Source organism: Eretmochelys imbricata, chromosome 9 (genome assembly GCF_965152235.1).
Source record: "Eretmochelys imbricata isolate rEreImb1 chromosome 9, rEreImb1.hap1, whole genome shotgun sequence".
Taxonomy (NCBI): Eukaryota; Metazoa; Chordata; order Testudines; family Cheloniidae; genus Eretmochelys; species Eretmochelys imbricata.
The window spans coordinates 79,922,718-79,944,949 of NC_135580.1; the positions used below are offsets into that span (position 1 = coordinate 79,922,718).

General features: G+C 46.4%; 1 protein-coding gene across 1 annotated transcript; it reads right to left on the reverse strand.

Annotated features, from left to right (window-relative positions):
- Positions 1 to 1,161: 1,161 nt before the first annotated feature.
- Positions 1,162 to 11,888, reverse strand: LOC144270518 (adrenodoxin-like). Its single transcript, XM_077827017.1, has 4 exons — positions 11,710 to 11,888; positions 2,333 to 2,457; positions 1,612 to 1,741; positions 1,162 to 1,279 (listed from the first exon to the last, which is right to left on the reverse strand). Exons 1-4 carry the CDS (start codon positions 11,886 to 11,888, stop codon positions 1,162 to 1,164), a joined length of 552 nt encoding a protein of 183 aa, XP_077683143.1.
- Between the last annotated feature and the right edge of the window lie 10,344 nt (positions 11,889 to 22,232).

Genomic DNA, 22,232 nt, shown 5'->3' on the forward strand with positions numbered 1-22,232 from the left:
TAGGGTACATCTACACTGTAATCAGAAAGGCGACTACAGCATGTGTCTATATACCAGAGCTGGCTTTGGTCTAGACAGCTGGAATACTAATATCAGTGAAGCCAAAGCAGTGGCCTAGCTGCTTGAGTACACACGGGACATTTCTACACTGCCTCTGGGAGTGAGTGTCTCAGCCCAGGTCTACAGACTTGTGCTAGTGCATTAAAAAGAGCTGAGTAGATGTTGCAGCTTGGGCTTTCAAGTCTAAGGGAGAGTGAGGGTTTTGCAGGCAGTGTTATTCTCGCTAGGCTGCTGTGGCTTCACGGCTATTGTTATTTGAGACAGATCCAAGTGATCTTGGGTATGACTACACAGGCTGCAGTCACACCTCTGACTGCATCTGAGAGAATCCAGGAGGTAAAATATATCTTTTAAAACAGCAACTGCATGTTCATGCCCCAGATCTCCATTTCTTTCATTGTACTATCAACCACATCAGGAAAACAAATTTAATTGGTCTAGAAACCCAGTGATTAGCCTTTTATTTTTGAGCTAGAATGTGATACAATAGTGGAGAAAGGAGCAAATATTTGGAGAAATTAGCACAGTTAGTGCACATTGGCACAAGAAGTTCATATTTATGGGAAAAAATCCATCTATGTAAAATGGCAGAATCCTGAAGGTTACCCATCCATTGCTATTTATCAAACTAACTTAGACTATTTAATCAAGCTGATGCATGCAGTTATGATTTTATGGCACTAGCGTTCCCCCAACTATGTCAGAATGGGAAGTCTCTCTACAGTTAAGTAGCCAGATCCAGCAAAATTCGCCAGTAACTGTTGGGATGTCCTTAACTTCAAGGAAGGGAGAGAATCACCTGTGTTTACTATGGCCCTACTTCAGCAGAGCATTTAAGCAAAACATTGAGGTGTCTTGTTGAACTTCAGCGGACTTAAGCAGGTTCTTAACTCTAAGCATGTGCTTAAGTCCTTCAAGTTTAGCACATGTGTAAGGAAGAGCTTTGCTGAATAGGGATGGATTCTGAATCAGGGCCTATGTGACCTAATGCAAACTGGTCACAAGGCTCAATGGAGACAACAAAATATAATATACTTAAAAAAACACACCTAAATCTAAGGGAAGGCTTTGTGCAGGTGCCAATGCCAGTTACTAATATTATTATTTGCTTTGCTTTCCCACTTCCAGCTCTCTCCTCATGTCAGCAACCTCCATGGGGACCTGGACAGTCAGACCATCCATCGCCTTCTTAACACACACCTGGCAGCCTAGACGTGATCTGAAAAGCAGACAACAGAGTGAGTTTCATACATTTTTATGGCAAAGGAAAGAGCCCACTAGCTCCCACCACCAATGCCCGTACCATTTCGTTTGTCTCCAGATTCATTCAACAGCTCAGCTATCAAAGGATGGAGCTAGCACTACCCTCCCACTCCCCCAGAAGAAGGAGATTCTTAAGACACGTTCGTAATAGAAAATAAATTACACCCTCTGAGTTACTGGTGCCCTATAAACACTAAGAGTCTAAACTACGAGGAGCGAGACAGAACGTTCCCAGTCCAGAAAGTGGTACATTTCTGTGTGCCAACTCCAACAGGCAAAAATGCTTACGTATCAGTGAGTCCATAGGCCAAATCCAGCATGTCCAGCTCCTCGTCTGTAATGGCATCCAACTTTTGAAAGACATCCTCCTCAAAGATGAGGTGACACGTGGAGCAGGCCAATGTACCTTCACAGGCACCTGCAGGAAGTGGGAAGGGTCAGCACAGTGCATCAGAGAACAGCAAGGAGGGAGAGTAGACACTCTTGAGGAACTGTGAAAAGAGGTGGCCCTGCCTATACCCAGGCCGAAAGTACATCAGGAGAGGTTTCAGAGGGAAATCAAGGAGCCAGTCTTGCTATTAACACATTTACTGGCGGCCCCGCACCTCTTAACCAGAAGGATCCCAAAGCCAAATGAATACATAGTTGAAATATGAACATAATTGATACATCCAGATAAATAAATAACTTCATTAATACAGTCCAGGGGGTGCCAGCTAGGATGGGAGTTGCACAGATATTGCCGCTCTGGCCCTTTAAATGAGACAGGGATGTGAAACCCCTGCACCCTGGACACATACATACTCACTAACGACCGTGTGGCAGAGAGAGAGAGGAGCTGGCCCCCAGTTCAGCGATCCGAGTTTGACCCAACTGCAGAACTGATGATAACCAGAACAGTGAGTGACGTTGCCAGATCATTGCAAGCGCGTCTTCAGTCTCGCAATTCCCTGCATTGTTTATTTCACATTTTGTGTTTGACCCTTGGGAGCTTTATTATTGCACCTACCAAAGCCATCGATGCCCAGGTTTTGATTAACCACCACTTCCAGCAAACTCTCCCCTTCTTTGGCTGTGGCCGTGAGTCTCTCTCCATCCCGGTTTATAAAATGCACCGTCACTCTGTCCGCAGAGCTGTCAAACAAGTTACAGGAGGTCAGTGGAAGCTGGGCCACTGCTGCCTATGAAACAGCTGCCGGCTGAGCAGGAGAACGAGGCAGTGATCACATGAGGAATTTACATAAGCACCCAGCTTCTTGAAAGGCTACAATGCCGTTGCATGAAAGTACCTACACTACTATCTTCGTGTGTCAGTCCTTGCCATTCACTGCACAGGGAAGGGCAAACTAGAGCCATTCAAATCTGAACGGACACAAACTTTACCCCTTCCTCAAATGTTTCTAAGAATAGACATGTGGTTAAGGGTGAATGAGCGTACCTGTGTATGGGCAAGGGGTGGGAGACTGTTGACTTAAACCCAAAGAGCTTGCTAGACATTTGCTATTGCTGGGGGGGGGGGCTCTCTGGGCTAATCCTATATGGAGTGAAGTGAGGATACTGCATGGTAAAGCTGCTCAGGATTAGATTTAAATTATGCAACAGGGGCTCACTCTTTTTTTCCCCCAGGAGGATTATTTGCTAAATGCTCCATTTCTACTCTTTGTTAGTTCAACCCCTGAAAGAGTCACCAAGAGCCTTGATAATACACTAAAAGCTAAATTCATCCTCATCATAAGGGGGATATAGCTTTTAGCGTATGAATGGAAATCACCCCCATTTTCACTAGGCTAGATTTGGCCCTAAAACTCTATGTGAAGGTGAATGTCCAGGGACTTTTCTGAATATGCCCATTCTGGCTGGAAGTCTGCATAAAACTCACAACCCATTTCTACAGGGATGCCTACAACAAATCATCCTAGGTATGTTGCCTGTAATATAACTATTGCATTATAGCAATAACAATAGATCAGACCCAGCAAGCACTGTGTAAAACCTGAGATGGGTTCTTTCTGCCTTTGCTTAGGATATTCTGAATTGCTGGTCAAAAGATAGAGAGGGATCTTCTCTGGATATTAAATCACCCAGCCCATATGCCCTTCTTTGCATGAATGCAACCTAATCAGATTTCTGTTGGCTGGAGAAAAGAGACAGGGAACTATGGAGAATGTAGTATAGAAAGGGGGATCACAACAGAGGGCTATCAATTAAACACAGCTGGTCCCTGAGCCTGCTCTAAAACATACACTTGTGACTTTACTTGGGTTCCCCAGGGTATGCCATGGCAGGAAACATTGACAGTCTGTGTGATCTATAAACTGCAAGCACAAAAGCTTCATCATATGGAGGTCCTAAAAGTCATATGGGTCCCATTAGCATTTCTGTGGCTCGTGTATTTCTGTTACACATCTCCTATGCAAGAACAGAGGCAGGATTTTGGTAACCCAACTGTGCTTCCCACACAGTGCTACCTCCACAATACCTAAGGGGTGGCCAAACAAGTCAGATAAAAAAAGACTTTTTTGCGCCAGGCTTAAACAGAACGTCGCTAACAATTGCATCGCTGAGAGTTTTCACAGCTGCCTGCGCTGCTCTGGGCTCCTCCTGGAAGCAAAGCTGTCGAGACACCCCAAGAGAAGCTGGCTGCATGCTGGCTCTGGAAATCTCATGAAACAACCTGTTCTGGCCCGGTTTGGCAGATCAATTACATTTGAATTACAGATGCTGAACTTCACCATCTGCTGAATGCTTTGAGGTTCAAAAATCACTACAGTAAAACGTCAGAAACCTCACACCCCAAGGTTACAACATCAGGACCGACAGTGCGAACGTGACAGGTGAGGAGCTCCGAAAACAACATCCAAGAGAGAAGTGGAAATCTCAGATGAGGTGAAATCATTCTTGCAGAAGGGAATTTGCAATTTAAATTGACAGCCCAAGAGACCTAAGTCCTATAGTTATCCACAGAACAGGCCTGCCAACACTGACCTAGAAGAACCACCTCCAGGGAGGAGAGGAAAAGATCAGCCTCTGTATCTCATTCAGTCCTTAAGAACATAAGGACAGCCATCCTGGGTCAGACCCATGGTCCATCTAGCCCAGTATCCTGTCTTCTGACAGTGGTCAGTGCCAGATGCTTCAGAGGGAATGAACAGGGTAGGGCAATTAGTGAGAGATCCATCCCCGTCATCAAGTCCCAGCTTCAGACAATAAGAGGTTTAGGGGTACCCAGAGCATGGGGTTGTGTCCCTGACCATCTTGGCTAATAGCTATTGATGGACCTACCCTCCATGAACTTAGCTATTCTTTTTGAACCCAGTTACACTTTTGGCCTTCACAACATCCCATGGCAACAAATTCCACAGGTTGACTGTGCCTTGTGTTCCTTATGTTTGTTTTAAACCTGCTACTTATTAATTTAATTGGGTGACCCCTGGTTATAGTGTTATGTGAAGGGATAAATAACACTTCCTTATTCACTTTCTCTACACCATTCATGATTTTATAGAGCTCTCTTATACCCTCCCACCCCCCGCCCCAGTCATCTCTTTTCTAAGCTTTTGCCCTCTACACCAACTTTGACAAGAAGATGGCCAATTCATGCCACCCATGTGGGGACATCTGTCCCATAGGAGCTAGACTGATACCCTCCCCCAACTCATTTCCTATCAACCACTGAACAGCCAAATAGTAAACAATATTGGCCTAGTCAAGAGGTGCACTGGTGGCCTAGAAGCATATCACACCACCAGCTCTCTGAGCCGTTCAGAACTTGATGGACTGACAGAGTGGCACACTGAATACAATGGCATCGTTCTGCATAGCACCTCTGAACGGGGACCTGCCCATACTCCTGTGAATTCAAAAGGCAGGAATTGTCTCCAAAGCCAACAGAACTTCACAGCAGCTCAGTCTCCCTGGTTGACTTTGCAGGTTGCTCTCTCAGCCCTCTAGAAAGGGATGTCACCCATCTAGCAGCTTCTGATACATTCCTGAGCAACAGAAGTGTTGCTGCAGCCAGGTGGCCTTGCTTTTGTCGTTGCTGGCATCAGAAGAAGGTTTTTCAGCCTTGAGAATGATGTGTTTGTTTAGTAGAGAGAATTGGCCAAGCCTGCAATCCTCTGGTTTGCCCCTTATACAAGGCTGACTGAAACAGCACCCAGTTTCTCACAGTCAGAGTAAGATTTAAAGTGAGCAAAACTCAGCAAGGCCACATTCCTGGAAACCCAAGGGACAAAGAAACAAGCAGTGACGCTCAGATGTGCTGGGAAATTATAACACAGTCTACCGATTTCTTAGCAATATGTCCATAGAGTGCAAGCACACAAAATCAAATGACCTAAGCGTATACCAGACACTCTGAAGTTTCCAGTGTAGCTGCCCCGAAGGATGTGCTATATTGTATTTAGGCTCAGTTGCATCAGGCTCACTTGCTCAGAAAGCCCAAGAAGTAAGCGGAGGGAAAACTCGTTTAGTAGGGATATTCCGGAGATAGCTGAAGCAACACCTGGGAATGCTTATGCAATGTGTTCATCCCCAGCTGTGCTGTGCAGCAGGCAGAAATCAATTATTTCCAGTATAGGGAGTCCTCCGTTGATTTATTTCTATCAGTGACTGCAGAAACAGATGAGAAGGACCTAGGCATAGGTGCCGACTCCATGGGTGCTCCAGGGCTGGAGCACCCACAGGGAAAAAATGGTGGGTGCTGAGCACCCATCAGAAGCCCCCCTATCAGCTTCTCCCCACCCCCTAGCACCTCCTGCCCGTGGGCCCCACGCATCAATGCCTCTCCCTCCCTCCCTGCACCTCCTGCCTGCAGAGAACAGCTGTTTCGCAGTGTGCAGGAGGCTGGGAGGGAGGGGGAAGGAGCGAGGACACGGTGTGCTCAGGGAAGGGGGTGGAACCGGATGGGAAGAAGTGGGGTGGGGTGAGAAGAGACAAGGGTGGGGCCTTGGAGGAGTCGGGGCAGAGCCAGGGGTCAAGCACCCCCTGGCACTTTGGAAAGTCAGCAACTGTGAACCTAGGTCAGACAGTTTTCATTCCCCTCTACCATTCCCAAATGTATTGGATAGAACATGTAGCATATACCTACCTGATTGTAATGAATGGTCCCTGATCAATCCTTCAGAAGCAGGTGAAAAAAATTACCTGTGAAAATTCCACTGTGGGGAAGAGAGTTGAAATTCCTTCCCTCTACCAAGCTTACTGATCAGATTAACTCTGCACCAGTGATCCAGAATCACCATGATTGTGTCTAGCGCCATCTATACTCTTAGATAATAGTTGATCACTAGCATTAATCGTCACGATTATGCCCTTGTTACAGTATCTCGCTAAATAATTAATTGTTCTCTTGAATCCTAGTAATATGGATTCCATCAGTAGTCTCCAGTGGTAGAAAATTTGAAACACTGATGATTATCTCTTGAAAAAGCCTCTGCCTAGATTTAATCTAAACTGGCAGGAGAAGGGAGCAGAAGGGTTGTCTTATTTCCTTGTCATTTTCAGGAGCCCCCTCTGTGTTTTCCCAATGCCACATAATTCAGATAGGTAAGGTATAATTCAGAGAATCATGTACCTTAAAATTAGGGGGTCTGCCTATTGCTTTTCAGGGAGTTTCAATCATAAAGCAATACCTAGAACATTTTTCAGCGCAGGACCCCCTGGAGATGAAAACAGGGAGAGAAGTCAGGCAGGAGACCTGTACTACAGGAGGAATGGGTTCTTATACACACACTCATATCACATGAGTAACAAAAATGGCCTATTGCAGCCAGAGGCAAGCAGCACAGTCCCGTTTTACTAGGCAGAGAAAATATTCAGAGCCATTTCAACCCCCACAACAGTGAGACTGACCGAGTCTCTCTCTCTCTCTCTCAACAGAACAAGTCATTTAACTGTCTGTGGAACTTCTTCTCAGATGTCTGAAGCCTGTGCCTCCTGGAATCTTTCCTATTTGTCCAAGAAACTGAATAAAAGGATTGGATCCTTCAAAATAGGGAAAGGCAAAGTGTTGGGATTGCATTTAGAGATGGGCAAAATGCTTTGGAAGAAGGAAAAGCAAACTCCAACCTTCACCTACCTTCTGTGAGCTTTAGAGCTTCAACCATCACTAAGGCACCGGTGCTACAACCACCCAGGCATGGAACTTCCATTGACTTCAAAGGGAATTCAGCATAAGAAATTAATGTGGGATCATGCCCCAAGTCATGTACTTGATTAAGTGGGTACTGTTGCAGCTGAGTGACAGCATGGTGCCGCAGACAGAGCACTGGACTGAGAATAAGGCACCCCGAGTCCTGTTGCCACTGACTCCTTGTATAATGGCAGCGATGATAACCCGCTTTGTAAGGCACTTTTAGATCAACAACTGCCAAACCCATTATCATTGCTAGGTATTTATCAATCTTTTATTTTTAAAAATCATTACACCTTAACATCACTGCCTTAGATTAGTAAAGCTGAATGAATAATTTAGGCTGTTTACTTTGATAATCTCATACATCCTGCAGTGTGAATCTCACTGTTTAGAGGACTGAAATGATTTGGAAGATTTCTCTGGCTTGTCAAACAGGACTCTACAGCTTGCCTCCGTGTGGTTACAACATGCTGTCTTATTATGCATGTGGTGGATGGGTGCATAGGTGTAAGCAACCATTCCTTCTATGGATCTCCTGCCTTACTAGACTAGTCAGTTTCACACTCAGGTCTTCACAGACTATTATTCCCACCCTGCAGGGGAATATTTAAACATAAGATTCAAAACCCTTGTTGATCTGTCATGATGTAAAAATGACAAATTCCTATTCATATTACATTTTGCAAAACTCTTGTTGCTCCTTAACAAAATCTTGGACCAAGATTTTTCAAGAGAGACTAGTGATTTTGGGTATCCAATTTGAGACACTTTAAATGTGTCTCATTTTCAGAGGCAGGTGCTCAGCATTTTCTGAAGATTTCTCCAAGATGTTTCAATTTGGGCATCTCAAAAACTGAAGCACCCACAGTCACTAGTCCCCTCAGGCTCTACATGATACAGAAAACTAGTAGAGGAGTGAGTGGCCCTTTAAATGTTTGTTTATTTTTTCAAAGATTTTATAAGGCCACATGAAAAAGCATGGTGTCAAAAAGTATTGCTGGAAAGAATTTAGTAAGCAACAAACTAATTAAAAAGGAAAACAGTTGATAGTGGCTGTTCATAAGTCCCATTAAACAGGTTTATCGCTACAACTCCTTTCTCTAAGGTCAGATAAAGTGGCATATTGTGTTTTCCATTTTGCTGGCTGGGCCCTTTTTCTAGATTTTTCTTAATCTTTGCTAGCAGATTAAAGCCTACTCAGATCACATTTGTTTGGAAGAACTACAAGTTCCCTTTCTTTTCCACAGAGAAATTAACACATTACCCTTCCACATTACCCTTAACACAAGTGGAGCTCCTTCAGAACCAGTTAGAGAAGATACCATCAGAACTGGTGAGAGACTTGAGGTAAAACTCAGACCCACCCAGAAACTCTGCATTTGATTCTGCATCCCTTACTCTCACAGAATAGCACCATTTACCTCAGGAGCCTCCCTTGTCAAGCCTGCCCCCACAAACACCCTGCTTTGCCTATATTCCCCAGCCTTGTTCTCCATTGGTCAGCTTCTCACACAACCTCCTCCATATCTATTCCTGTGTTGCCCCCCACGTATGGCACAACCTCCTTGAGTAAATCTGCAAGGCTTCTACCCTGCCCACACTTAAGTCCTTAAAACGCCACTACTGCTGTGCTGCTTACCGTGAGCAAAGTTGCCTTGTATCTAAATTGCCTTTGGTCCTCTTTCCCTCACTAGTTGTCCTTAGACAGTGAGCTCCTTGGAGCAGGGACCATCCTTCTCAAGTATTTGGAAAGTTCCTGTACATCACGGGCAATACGGGTAATAACAAACCACACTAAATTAGAGGCAGGCTTGCAGCACTGGGCTCTACGCTTTCAATTGATATTCTGCTTTTAAAGCCACCCACGGATTTGGTGCCAGTGAAATACCCCTTTCCTAATCCAAGCCCATTGGCTCTTTGCTTTTGCATCAAATATAAATGCTTTGATCTGATTGTAGAGGGTTGACCTGTTGCTTGTTTGGGCCCAAGGAGGCATACTCTGATTCCTGGGGGACTTTCTTTCAAAAGTGCAGAAAGCAGCTGTAAGGCAGTATACCTGACCTGCCAGATGCTGCAGTGCTCAGTTTATGCCTGATTTAAGACATTTTTAACAGCTAATCCAATGATGGATTTGCTGACCCCCACAATTTCCAAACTGCTTCTGGGGTCTGGCCCTGGGCTGGAATTCTGCAAAAGGAGAAGGAAGTGATTTTTACCTTGTGAATTTAAGAAGAGCTGGGTTGATAGGAATGGGCCTTCTCCCAGTCCTTATTCCTCAATAGTCTCCACCATCCTTTAGCTGGCAGACTCATCATTAAAAGACAGTCCTATCAAAGAACAGGAGCCTCTCTAGAATGTGCTATCCTGATGGGATCTTAAAGTCCTTCTGCACAAAGAGCTCACATGCTCGAGAACCGCCATTAGTTACTGTTTGGTGTAGTACCATGACCGAGAGGTGGGTTTGCAGCTTGGTCCCTGCCCTACGGTGCATCCCTGAGTGGAAAGTGAGGAACCCATGTTGCTCAACAGTGCCCCCTGTGGCCGATTAAATAGAAGCTCTTATTGGGATCCATCCACTAGGAAGGCAGACGGCTCCAGCATGCTTGCCCAAGAACTGTGGAGGGATGTAAAGATTGGGAGATCCTTAGGGGCAAGGGGAAAATGTAAATAAATGGTGGAATCCATCCAAGAGAAAACAGGGAGAATTTAAAAAAAAAAACCCAAAACACTCAACTTGTGTTCCTGTTTGTATGTTCATAGTGTAACAAACCCTACAGTAATTGTGGAGTCAGCTGTATTGCCCCCAAGAAGGAGTTCCTGAGAACCTCCTGCTCCCAGCTGCGAGGGTGACAGTCAGTGCAGTGTTATATGAGGTGCTGGCTTCCGGCTAAGAAGTGCACGGTCTGCTGCCTGCAGATGCTGTGAGCCTTACCAGCTGGGGAGTGAAGGACAAGGTCAGAATCCAAACTCACGTGGCTGTAGCTAGAAGCCTTGGCCAGCCACAGGCCATGTGTTGAATACATCCTTCAAAAACCCACACCACACTACACTAATAAAACTCTGAGGGGATATCTGTAATTCCTTAAACCCCACTGGCCTTTTTGGAGAAAAAATGGTTACTGAGGTGAAGTATTTGACATCTTTAGGACACATAACATGACCTCACCTTTCCCTCAGGTGCTGAAATATAAACCATCCTGCGGCATTAGAGTATGTAAAGCTACTATATTGGAAAATGGGTCCTGGAAGCTGTCGTCGCACACTGGGAATCCAGCCCTACTGGCAGTGACGGAGTGTATTTATTTTCTGATGGGTTGTCATAAATATAAAGGGAAGGCACCAGGTGCCAGCGAGGTTACCTTAGCTTCTTATCCCTTTACAGGTGAAAGGATTTTGCCTCTGGCCAGGAGGGATTTTATAGCACTGTATACAGAAAGGTGGTTACCCTTCCCTTTATATTTATGACATGGGTGCTTGGACGCAAAGGGAAAATGATGCAAGTCTCAGACCAATTTCTACCAAACAGGGGTCCACATCACAAAAAACACAGTCATGGTTTGCATTAATTGGCCCCCTTTTTGGCTGTCTGAGCAGAGAGGCTGAGGAAGTGCGGTTCAGCTGGACTCAGGAACCTGGCTTTTCCACTGACCTGCTGTGTGACCTTGTCAAAGCCACTGCATATCTCTGGGCCTCTGTCTCTTCCTCCACCCCCAAGGTACATAAATGTTACCACAGTCAGAGAAATACTAGAACCCAGCTAGTCCCCAGCATTTGCTGGAACTCACTCAGATCTAAATACATGAGGTATGCACAACACATGCTGAACTTGCCCTAAGTGGCTACTCACCCCCCCACTAAATATTACCTACTGTCCCAATTCAACCCCCTGTCGACGTCTCTCCCTTTAGGACACCATGTACAATAAGCTAGTGAGAACACAGGGCAAGAACCATGCACAGATTCAGCATAACATCCACCCCAATTGTCCCTCAGGTGGCCTTGCCTCTTTCATTCTAGATACAGGTGAAGCCCTACCTCCCACAGACCGGGCTATTCACGGTGCCATTCTCACCTAGCTAGGGGATTGATTGCTATTTATTTTAAACATCCTCTTTTAAACTAATTTGTCTGTCCCACCCCTGCACCTCAGCAGGCTGAGATAGAGGCACGTGGCCCCAGGTAGATGGGGTCAGACTGTCTTTCTTGAAAGATCCTGGAAGAAATGAGGTAGAGTTGAGTCTTTTGCTTACCCTGTGTCCCTTGGGACATCATGGAGCCTGTGTGTGGAGCCGAAGCTTCTCTTTGGCTGCAGGCTGACAGGTGCCTGATTGTGCTCCGCTACTCTGAGGCATTGAAAAGACTGAACTTTGCCCAAATTAAGTCCGTTTAGCAAGGTGCGGATAAGCTGTGGAGCGCACCGGGCCATCATGCTAGCTGAGTCTTGCTTTGTGTTTCTTCGTTCTTTTTTTGTTGCAGGGCTTCTAGCTTCTGAGGTATAAGTACAGCTGAGAGAGGGGGAAAAAAAAAAAAATCTAGGACAGCCTCCCTGTGGAGGAGGAAAGAGGGTGTATCCTGGACCTTACTACAGCCCAACCCACTGGTGGAGTTTTGTAAGCAGCTGTAACGTGCAACCCCTGAGCAGATTAGGACCCCAGCTGATCACACTTCACTATTCTTCCCAATTCTGTTTCATTCTAGCAATCAAATTTTAAAGCCATTTTCAGACGCTATCTTGAGTACAATGCCCACCTACAATATGTATGTCTGTCCTATGGTTTGAAACAGTGGACTGAGACTTGAAATTCTTGAGCTCTACTGCTGTCTCACCAAGTGTGTCCCCTCGAGCACTTAGACTAGTGAGCTAGGATTCCTGGATTCTATTCCTGATTCAGATGCTGTATCACTATGAGCAAATCACTTCATCCCTCTGTGCCACCGCTTCCATTCTGTAAAATGGGCACCTTTACCTACTTCACAAGGGAGAGGAGAGGCTCAATTAGTGAATGGTTTTGAAATCCTCAGCTGCGAAGTGCTACGCAAGTGCAGATTATTATCCTGGTCATTTCAATGCACAGGGAATTTAGTACTGGTGATAACCCTAAAGCCTCAATTTATTCCCAAAGCAAGTATCGTCATGGCAGCAATAGTGTCCTCTACCCCATAACAACGCACCTCACCCCTGACTTGAAAGAGACCCGCCACTATAGAGGAGAGACAAGTCCAGTCCTGGGCTGATCATTTCAAAAGACTGAATTATCTATCCCTAAACAAATCTGAATAATTTGACAGTTAATAGAAATATTTGTTTTAATTAGGTTTATCTATATCATAATATATACATTACTATAGAGGCATTATTAGTTACCATTATTACAGATAACCTTTTAAACTGGAACTATCTAGGGCTCCCACATAGGTTTCAGAAGAGGATAGCAGCAAACCACCCATCTATCCCAAAAGGAAGAGACATTGGGGGTTTAGTCTAGATCTGGACAGAAAATGGGGGCTGGGGACAAAAATTTAGAAGCAAAAATTATTTTGTTTGTTTTCAGTGGAAAAAATTGACTCTCTGTCAAAGAAGTGAACATTTTCAACCAGAAACGTCTTGGTTTTGGGGTTTTCAGTTTTTCCAAACATCAACACATGTTGACAAAAGCAGACACATTTCATGAACAAGTCTGGTCAGTCAAAAACTCCAATAATCTGTTGGGGAGAAAAAATTAAGGGACCATTTCCAAGCAGCCAGGATTAAAACACACCATTTAAATCATTTTATTGTATTGCTCTCAAGATTAAATTGAAGGTGGGGAGAAGCTTTCAGGGAATGACCTGAGGTTCAAAAGAAAGAAGGTCCCCTCCCTGAGGTCTCAGAGAACCCATGATCTCTTGAGGTATCTGCCCTCCCCGTGATGTGCCTGTCCCATCAGTGAGATTCTCAAACATTCAGGGTTATTTGATTCCCATTCAGTGCTTTGGATCCCGTTCCTGCTCCTACTGATTTTAATGAGAGAGGATCAGCACCATTCTCTCTGGGTATGTCTATACTGCCATCACAGGGTGATGCACCCGAGCTAGCTTTAATCTTGCTAGCTCGGGTGATGGAGCAGCGAAACTGTGGCAGCATGAACTTCAGCATATGCTGTACAAGCGCAGCCAACTACTCCCAGATAACTACGCCTGGGGCTAGCGCTGAAGCATGAGCTGCCTCGTGACTCTCCTCTGGGACCCAAACTAGCTACCTTAAACCCAGCTGGGGTAGGTCTACTTGAGCTGCAATATCACCCCGTGATAGAAGACATCCCCATATATGGGGGAAGGTGGGAGGGAGAGAGAGAAAGAAACAAAGTGCTCTGTATTTGATTGACAAATGATCAACAAATGCTTGAACTCAACAAACTCAAGCAGCATAGGATCCTCCGCTGCAAGTGCTCTGTTGGATTCATCTGGTGTCAACAATCCCCAAATCCTCTCTCCACCTTTCCCTTCTCACTATCTAATGCACACATCAGCCAGTAGAGGCCCCCATAGACCATACAGGAACAGATCCATGACAAAGAATACACTGACCACATCCATGAAGTGAGCTGTAGCTCACAAAAGCTTATGCTCAAATAAATTGGTTAGTCTCTAAGGTGCCACAAGTACTCCTTTTCTTTTCGAGAATACAGACTAACACAGCTGCTACTCTGAAACCTGATGACTGAACATGGTTCTCTTCTCACCCCACTGACCCAGATCAGGAGTTACTCCCTTGAAGTCAGTGTCAGAAAACCAGTGTGAGTGAAAGGGGAATCAGGCCCTTCCCTGTAAAACTTAAGAGGGGGAGGTGGCAAGTCAGTGCTCAGTCCTGTATTGATAAGCATTCTCTACACAACACACAGCAAGTCTTAATGCCTTGCCACAATGGGGACACAGCTCAGAAGCGCAACACCACGTCATCCATAGGCAGCGGGTATAATAGGCCAGGGGAGGCTAAGCCTCCCCAAACCCAGACTGTGGCCCCACTCATGCTCTGCCCCGAGGTCCCACCTTCACTCCTGCTCTTCCCCAAAGCCGGCGGAGGCTCAGCTCAGGCCTATGGAGCTCGGGGCTTGGCCAGCCACTGCACTATGTGGCTGGCTGGCATTGCAGGAAAAGGGGAGGCCAGCATGGCTGGGGCGAGTGGGTGGGCTGATGATTGGGTTGGCTGGGGCGGTTAAATGCGCCTGCAGGTGGTCCAGGCAGCTGGGGCAGGCAGGCTAGTGCTTGGGACAGCTTGGCCAGGACTCCTCTGGCCACGGTGGGGGGGAGCTTGGCATTCCAGCAGGCAAGGGGGTGTGGAAGGGGCAAAGCCAGGGGCTAGCCTCCTTAGAGTGGGGGTTCACATCCTGCCCATGACAGCATGTTAAAAGGCTGCGCACTGAACGACAGACATGCTCTCCCACACAAAGAGGCTGTGTGTGGAGTTTAGTAGGAAGGGTGGTCTTCAGTAAGCAGCTAGATCTCTTCAGCAACCCCCACAAGTGCATTTGGGCCTGGTCTACCTTAAAGGTTAGATTGACCTAGCTATAGCAGTCACAGGTGTGAAAAAATGCACCCCCCCCGCCCCCCTCCAAGAGACATCATTAAGCCAACCTAACCCCGTTCTAGTCAATGGAAGAACTCTGTCAATCTAGTTACTGCTGCTCAGAGAAGTGGCTTAACTACAGCGATGGAAAACCCCCTCCATCACCCTAAAGAGCACCTCCAGCATGGCATTACAGCAGCACAGCTGTGCCTTAATAACACCCACAGCATAGGTATTACATTTACTCTGCTGTAAGGCCCACGTAGCATTATGGAGCCTATCAGCGTTTGCTCAGCCCAGTACATTTTCCCATAATGGAGGGGGGTGGAGGGTGGGAACTGAAGTATTATTATGGTTTTAATCTAATGAATATTATTACCCTCTCAGTCCAGATGATATCTGTGCCTCCCTCACTGAGACAATTTCTGTATGTCCCATGCTTCACAGGGTACAGATGTTAAAGGAAGGAAATAAACCCTGACAAGGGCCCTGCCCAGTAAACTTGGTTTTTAATAGTCTGTACACACACACACACATGTTAGAGATGGAAAAGACTTCCATTGTTAGGGTTTCTCACCCATTGCACAGACCGCGACCCCCAGGCAATATAGCACTGGCCCCTACAGTAAATCTCCAGTTTTAAATTATTTGTGCAATAGGGCAGGAAAACCAACCTCATCAACCCTGTCCCAAGTCATGCAGGAGTTCAGATGGAGCTGTTCTCAAGAGTGCCCTCATTCACACAGCGACTTCACTGTGGTAAGGGAACCTTTTCACTGGAGATGGGGATCAGACTAAATGCCTGAGCTGAGACCCCTAAAATGTTGAGGAAATTCAGCCCCAGATTAACATGTAACAGCTGGTTTGATCTCTATCACATGCTGAACTAAAATGTTGGGCCTGAATCACAAAGGCATAAAGTTCAGATCCAAACCCAAACTTTGTGGCTCAGGCCCACCTCTAACTTTAACTAGCAAACACTGCGCATGGTTATTAAAAGTCTCCTCCAATCCAATCTCTGCTCATGAGTCTGGGTTTGTAGGTGCATCTCAGCACCTTGGTCCCTTTCTGTTCTCTCCCCTCTGCCCCCCATCCCTGTGTTAAATGAGAACTGGATTCACCATGAACAATATGGAAAAAGGACCAAGAGCACATCCAAACAAACAGCTGAGCAGCTAATCTCACCAGCAAACCTTGAACCGAGAGATAAGCAAGACATAGGAGCAGCAGCTCTCCTGCAAGGACGCTGGCATGTTTGCTTAGCACTGACCTCCTTCACTACCAAGAATTCTAAAACTGCACAGTGAATGGCAGGTCAATGGCACAACAAGGGATAGCCCAGCTGAGGATTGATGCTGAGCTCATTACCCCCATCCCTCAAGGGAGCACTGCAGAGGCTGTGGAATCGGTGGATGGGGAGTAACTCCCCTCCAGCTAAACCACTGTCAGGGCTTGGAGAGAGAGAGAGAGAGTGTACTCAGGGATCAGCTGACAGCAGGGCATCACCTAATTTTGGACCTCTGAGGATAATATAAGAGAGGCAGTGTGTGGACACCTCCATCTGCAAAACTAGGACCAATCCCAAAAGTAAAATGTAGCGTTTGCAAAGTGACAGAGCTCACTCCCTAAACCTGGAAGACAGCGAAAGAGCTAGGGATAAAAACACAGCGTACTGCACAGAGAATGGCTCTTAGCAGCATTGATTTGCCTGTCCAGCAGTTAGTGCCCTGTCTTGCCCAATCAGATTCAAGTCCTGGTAGGGTGACCAGACAGCAAATGTGAAAAATCAGGACGGGGTGGGAGGTAATAGGAGCCTATATAAGAAAAAGACCCAAAAAATCAGGACTGTCCCTATAAAATCAGGACATCTGGTAACCCTAAGTCCTGGGCCCAGCCTCTGCTCTGCTGAGTAGGCAGGAGCTGAGAGGGAAGCAGGCTTTCCACCACCGCACACGCCTTGAGCAGTGTCACGTTCTTCTGCTGCAGCACTTGCCCAGACAGTGCATGCAGCCCTCACCGTACCTCTGCGCATGCTGCGAAGGGGGGGTTGTTCCCTCCTCCCCCCCAGCCTGCAATAAATCATGGCTACTTTAGATTCCTCATGCACAGGGCAAGGGACAAACCCACCCAATTTAGGGACTGCCCTTCAAACGTTTGGGAGAGGTGGCAAGGTGACGTGGATTTCCTGACAGCAAAATTCAAAGCAGTGAGTAATCAAAGTGAAATCAGCACAAGGCTGAACGGACAAGAAATTACTTAATGGCATTGCAGCAGCTCTGAGCAGGAAGCACACTCAGCAGCATTTCCTGAATACCAAACCCAGGTACTTTGACCACCATTACAGCAGCCTGGGTCAGTTTCACTCCTTCTATGGGCATGTTCCTTAGGGCTCTGCTCCAGTGCTCACAAGTACACATCAGAAAGAGGCAAGAACCCAACACAAACCCAAACACTATCTATGCTTCCCTTAGGCACAGGGTTTTCCTGCAAACACAAGTCTAATCAGAAAGCATTAACCCCAATGCTGCCAACTTAAGAGACCCTGTCAAGGGCTGGTAGGCCTCAAATGAGGCCTACACTCTATTAGTTCGTAGCCTCTCAAAAAGCAGGATTCTCATCTAGTTTAATGCCATGTGCAGCATCCCAAACACACCTGCAATTGCAGATACACTCATGTTCATGTCTTGGAACTAGGGGTTGGGGAGGGAACGATTGGGAGATTTTAAAAAAATTCCCTCCCCCTTTTAACGATCAGTAGTTAAAATCCCATGTGACTACATACTGTGTCCCTCCCAGCCTTGTAATTGGGTTTTTACATAATTGTGTAATTGTGTTGGGTTATAAATATTAAAAGGAGACCTGTGTATGGAACAATCATCTGTCCGTGGGGTTACGAAATTGAAGAGAGAGTGGTCTCCATCCTACTGGACATGGAACTGGCTCCTTTATCTGCAGTGAGTCCCGGCGGGAGAGATTGGGTCTGGGAGCTAGATTCTACCATTCTACTGTCATGCTGATGGGAATAGGGCAGGTGTTCTGTGCCCTCACGGCTCGCAAGCAGTGAGGGATTCTGAAATAGTAATGTCTTGAGAGAGGAGGGAGCTAGTGGGCTGAGCTGGGAACCAGGAGTTCTAGTTCCAGCTCTTTTAGGGTGTGTCTACACAGCCTACAGCAGCAAGCCTCCAAACCCAGGCCAACAGACTCAGGTTCACACTGCCATGCTAAAAATAGCTGGAGAGAGACTGCAGCTCAAGTCACAGTTTAAAAGCACTATCTACACAGTTATTGTTAATGCGGTAGCGTGAGCCAGAGCCTGTCAACCCAGGCTTGGAGGCTCACTGCACCACCTTGCCACAGGCCCTGCAGACAGAGCCCCAGTAGTCAAGTCTCTTCTCTAGCCTCAATTTACCGATGTGGAAGAAGGGGACTGCTGACACTTACCTGCCTGCCACGAGACGGTGAGGGTGAATTAGCTAATACTGGTAAAGCACCATGAATGTTAGATAAGCATTGCTTTTCCTCAGAAGGGTGTGCGCAGACAGCATGGGCCAGGTACTGCCAATGAGGCTGCCACACATAGGCCTGTCTTATTCTTACCAGTGAAGGATGAGTAGAACAAATCCCACCAAGGTGGAGTGCCTTTGGCTAAGATACCATCCCAGAGAGAAACATGTCCAAATCCAGGGACAATGGAGGGGTGGGGGGAGTTTGGTCTTCACTTGTAATCGATGTAGGAAAACCAGACCACCCATGACATCTCAGCACAGCATTCCTCATGTATGAAAACCACAGCAGACACTCCCAGTGGCAGAACACAGATAAGAGGATCCCATGTCCACAGGTTCAAAGTCACCTTCCAAAATTCACCCTCCCTAACTCCAGATGAAAACTGCTTAGTCCACCTGCCCCATTCTGACTATTTCTATTACAGGGAAAGTGTTGCATTGGCGCAGCCTGAATCCATCTGTGTACCGCTCATGATCACCCAGCTCCAAACACACAAGTCTGTCCCATACCGAACAAGTTGAACCTGAATAGAGCAAATGGAAATAATGTGCTACGGTGGTTAGGACAGACATCTAGGAGTCACAATATTTTGGTTGTGTATGGCCAGATACTCGGGAATTGTGGGTGCTCAGCTTCCCTATAGGCACAGTTCTGACAGTGGTCAGCGCCTCCACAAATCAGGCCATTAAATTCTATGCATTCGTTTTCCCACTTGTAAAATGGGAATAGCCTTTATCTGCCTCATTGGTGTTCAAGGGTTTGAGATCTCCTGAGAAATGGTCCAAACAAAGGGGGAGCAGCACACTTTTCCAACACTAGTGAAGAGACAACCACCAATGATTTATCACGATGCAAAGCCAGAAACAGACAGCACTGGTATTCTGCCCCATGTGACAAATCAACCCGGTCAGAAACTGTCATTAATCCACCTAACCACCTTCGAAAGCACCCAGGTGAAGGTCTCCCCAGTGGTTCAAGTGGCCCAGCCAAGTCTCTAGTTTACAGCAGCAAATGCTTTTCAGTCATTCAAGGATTCTGCTGGCATGAGCGAAGAGGGCAATGCCACTGCACTTGGGATACAAACAGCCTTTGCTGGAACCTGCTGACTCCAGCTCCATATATTCCAAGCCCCTTGCTGCCCTGTTCAATCTTTCTGTCAGCGCAACCCTGGTTTGTTTTCCTTAAAGCTTCAGAATTGAAGGCAGCAGGAATGATGGAAATTTGTAATTTTCCAACTTGCTCTTGTGACCAGGGGCTGTGCCAAATAGGTCTAGGGATTTGCTTTGGACAGACTTAGGGTCCCATCCAGCAGCTCCCCCTCATTCCTCTTTCCCCCCCCACTTCTCCTGGAGCCCCTTCTTCCTTTCCCCACTGCCCCCTACTGCCCTCTTCCCCCTAATGCCTCCATTTCTCTTTTTCTTCCTCTTCGTTTTGTCATTTCTCCTCTCCACTCATTCCTTGTTTAAATACTTACTTTCCCATTCCTCTGCTGCTACGTAGACTCACCCTCATAATCAACCACCACCTTAGGTCACTCATTCAGCTGCCTCAAGTTCTGTGACAATCTCTAACACTGCAACAGAAAGTCACAGCCTTGTCCATGAGCTGTTCCTGAGCTGGGGCTAAACACACCTGCCAGCAGAAGCTAGCCCTCTGCTTTAATGACAGCTGCACTGGTGAGACTTTTCTGAGTTGAGCCCCGTGTCCGTCCTGTACGCATCTTGCAGAACAGCTTAAACTGAGGTTTTCTTAGAAAGGAGGGAAACAGAATTATAATTCCCATGTGAAGTCAACAGACAGAGATTGGGTTATATAGCAATTCTGGGCCTAGGTCACCCTTGTGCCAGTGCAGAGCAACTAAGGGAAAGCAGTGAGTAAATCTGCGGTATACCATGGGTGAGATCAGAATCAAACTCTTCACACAAAGATCACATTGCCTCCCATGAAGAAAAGTGACAGCTGGTTAACACCACATTTCACAACAACTACAAACTGCAGTTGGGTTTATCCTCTACTTCTCCTTAGGGAGAAATTTTGCTCTCAGATACTCACAAGGTACTCCTGGCAAAGGCTAGGATGAATGTAACTTCCTCTCTCATTTATGGTGCCCTCCACTTTTACAGGACATTAAGTACCAACTAGCTGCAGAGGCAGGTGTCATTTTGTGAGGCAAAGTCAATGCAGCATGATACAGGGAGACAGTACTCTTGTGACCACCACGACCATGGGGGAATTGAACTCTGGACCTCTAGACCTAAAATTGTGAGCATTGATACTTGAGCTAAAGTAACTCCTGTAGCCTTAATAGACTTTCATCCTCTGTTGGCCAGTGTCAAGTGGAGGACAAATCATGAACACTGGACAATTGGTTGCACTCTCTCATGGAGAGTTTATGCTTATTTTTGTTTTTCCACATAGCCTAAAATAAAGGAATTCAAAATTAAATTAGTGGGAGAAAAGTTAAGAGTCCTACATACATATGAGAGCAGGACTTGGCCCCAATTGCCTTTCAAGAGTCTAGCAGGAGAGCCTGAATTACATTTGTTATTGCAAGTCATCCATATATTTAAATGGCATTTGGCAGCTTGGCACCAATGGGCATTTATATCCAATTGTTAATTGTGGAAATAAGGAAGTGACTGGAAGAATACAGAAGAAACCGATCTCATCTGCTCATGGGTGGGGGGGGGGGGGGAGGGGCTGAGATTTTCTGGGGTTAGCAGAGGTGAATTACTTCCACCTGCTTACAGAGTGAGACAGCCTTGTCGGTGTCCACTCTGGAATATCCTCTTAACACAGCTGTCAGCTTGCAGCACAAGAGCTGTACTTTAGGCTCCATGAGCCCCTTCCCCCCCCCGCCCCTTTCTAGGTTATAAATTAAGACACACACACACCAACCCCTGACATTGTTACAGTCAAGTGCCCAATCCCTTATTTTCTGTGCACTTGCAATGCACACTGATCCAGTGCCTCCATGGAAGCAGTATACCTGCATTTATGGGCATCACCTCAGTTCAGAGTCTTTCCTTGAGGTTCTTTTATCTTTGTCCATGCTCAAGCCTGCATCTGCTCCACACTGTAAGTGCAGGGCTGATGGATGTCAATTGTTCTGCGTTAACTGAGTCAGCTAAGACCCACCCCACTTCTGGTGACATGTGTCACCTCCAACTGTTTGGGAACCAAATATGCTACATGATACATAATGCTGGAAGTGCGGACTGTTTGTATGGGAAACAATAACCATCCTTACCAGCTAGTTCTCAGCTTTCGGTAGAGACCCCCCACCACATTGGGAGGATGATTGGACATAGACATAACATGCCTGCCTGGGGATGACTGTCCCAGGGGCCTGACCCTGGATCACTTAAATGTCTGTGCTTTCACCCCTGCCAGCACATTAATCAGAACCTTGTACTTTGTAATCCATAGGTTTGCCCAACTGGCTGAAGAGAAGCCTCTCTCTCTGGGCAGGCTGGGGGACAGGAGTTTCTTTACATTGGACCAGATAAAAACCATCTTTCAGATGTTTTGTTTCTTCTCACATCCCAACAGACAGGGGGTTATAACAAAGGGACAAATCCCAGGAAGGGTAAGTAGAGAGATGCAGCAAAAGGAGAAGGGGGGAACTAAGACTTCAGTGGTCTCTCAGCACATGTGGGTAGAGGGACAGGAAGAGAGCATGCATGTGAGCACAGACCAGCCAGGAGGTTAGAACTCAGC

Excerpts from the sequence above, each read along its gene's own strand:
- LOC144270518 (XM_077827017.1), bottom strand. The coding sequence starts at position 11,888 with ATGATGGCCCGGTGCGCTCCACAGCTTATCCGCACCTTGCTAAACGGA. Across the intron at positions 2,458-11,709 it reads GATGTCCCAAGGGACACAGG|CTCTGCGGACAGAGTGACGG; the intron begins GTAAGCAAAAGA and ends CTTGTTTGACAG. Across the intron at positions 1,280-1,611 it reads GCCTATGGACTCACTGATAC|ATCACGTCTAGGCTGCCAGG; the intron begins GTAAGCATTTTT and ends TCTGCTTTTCAG.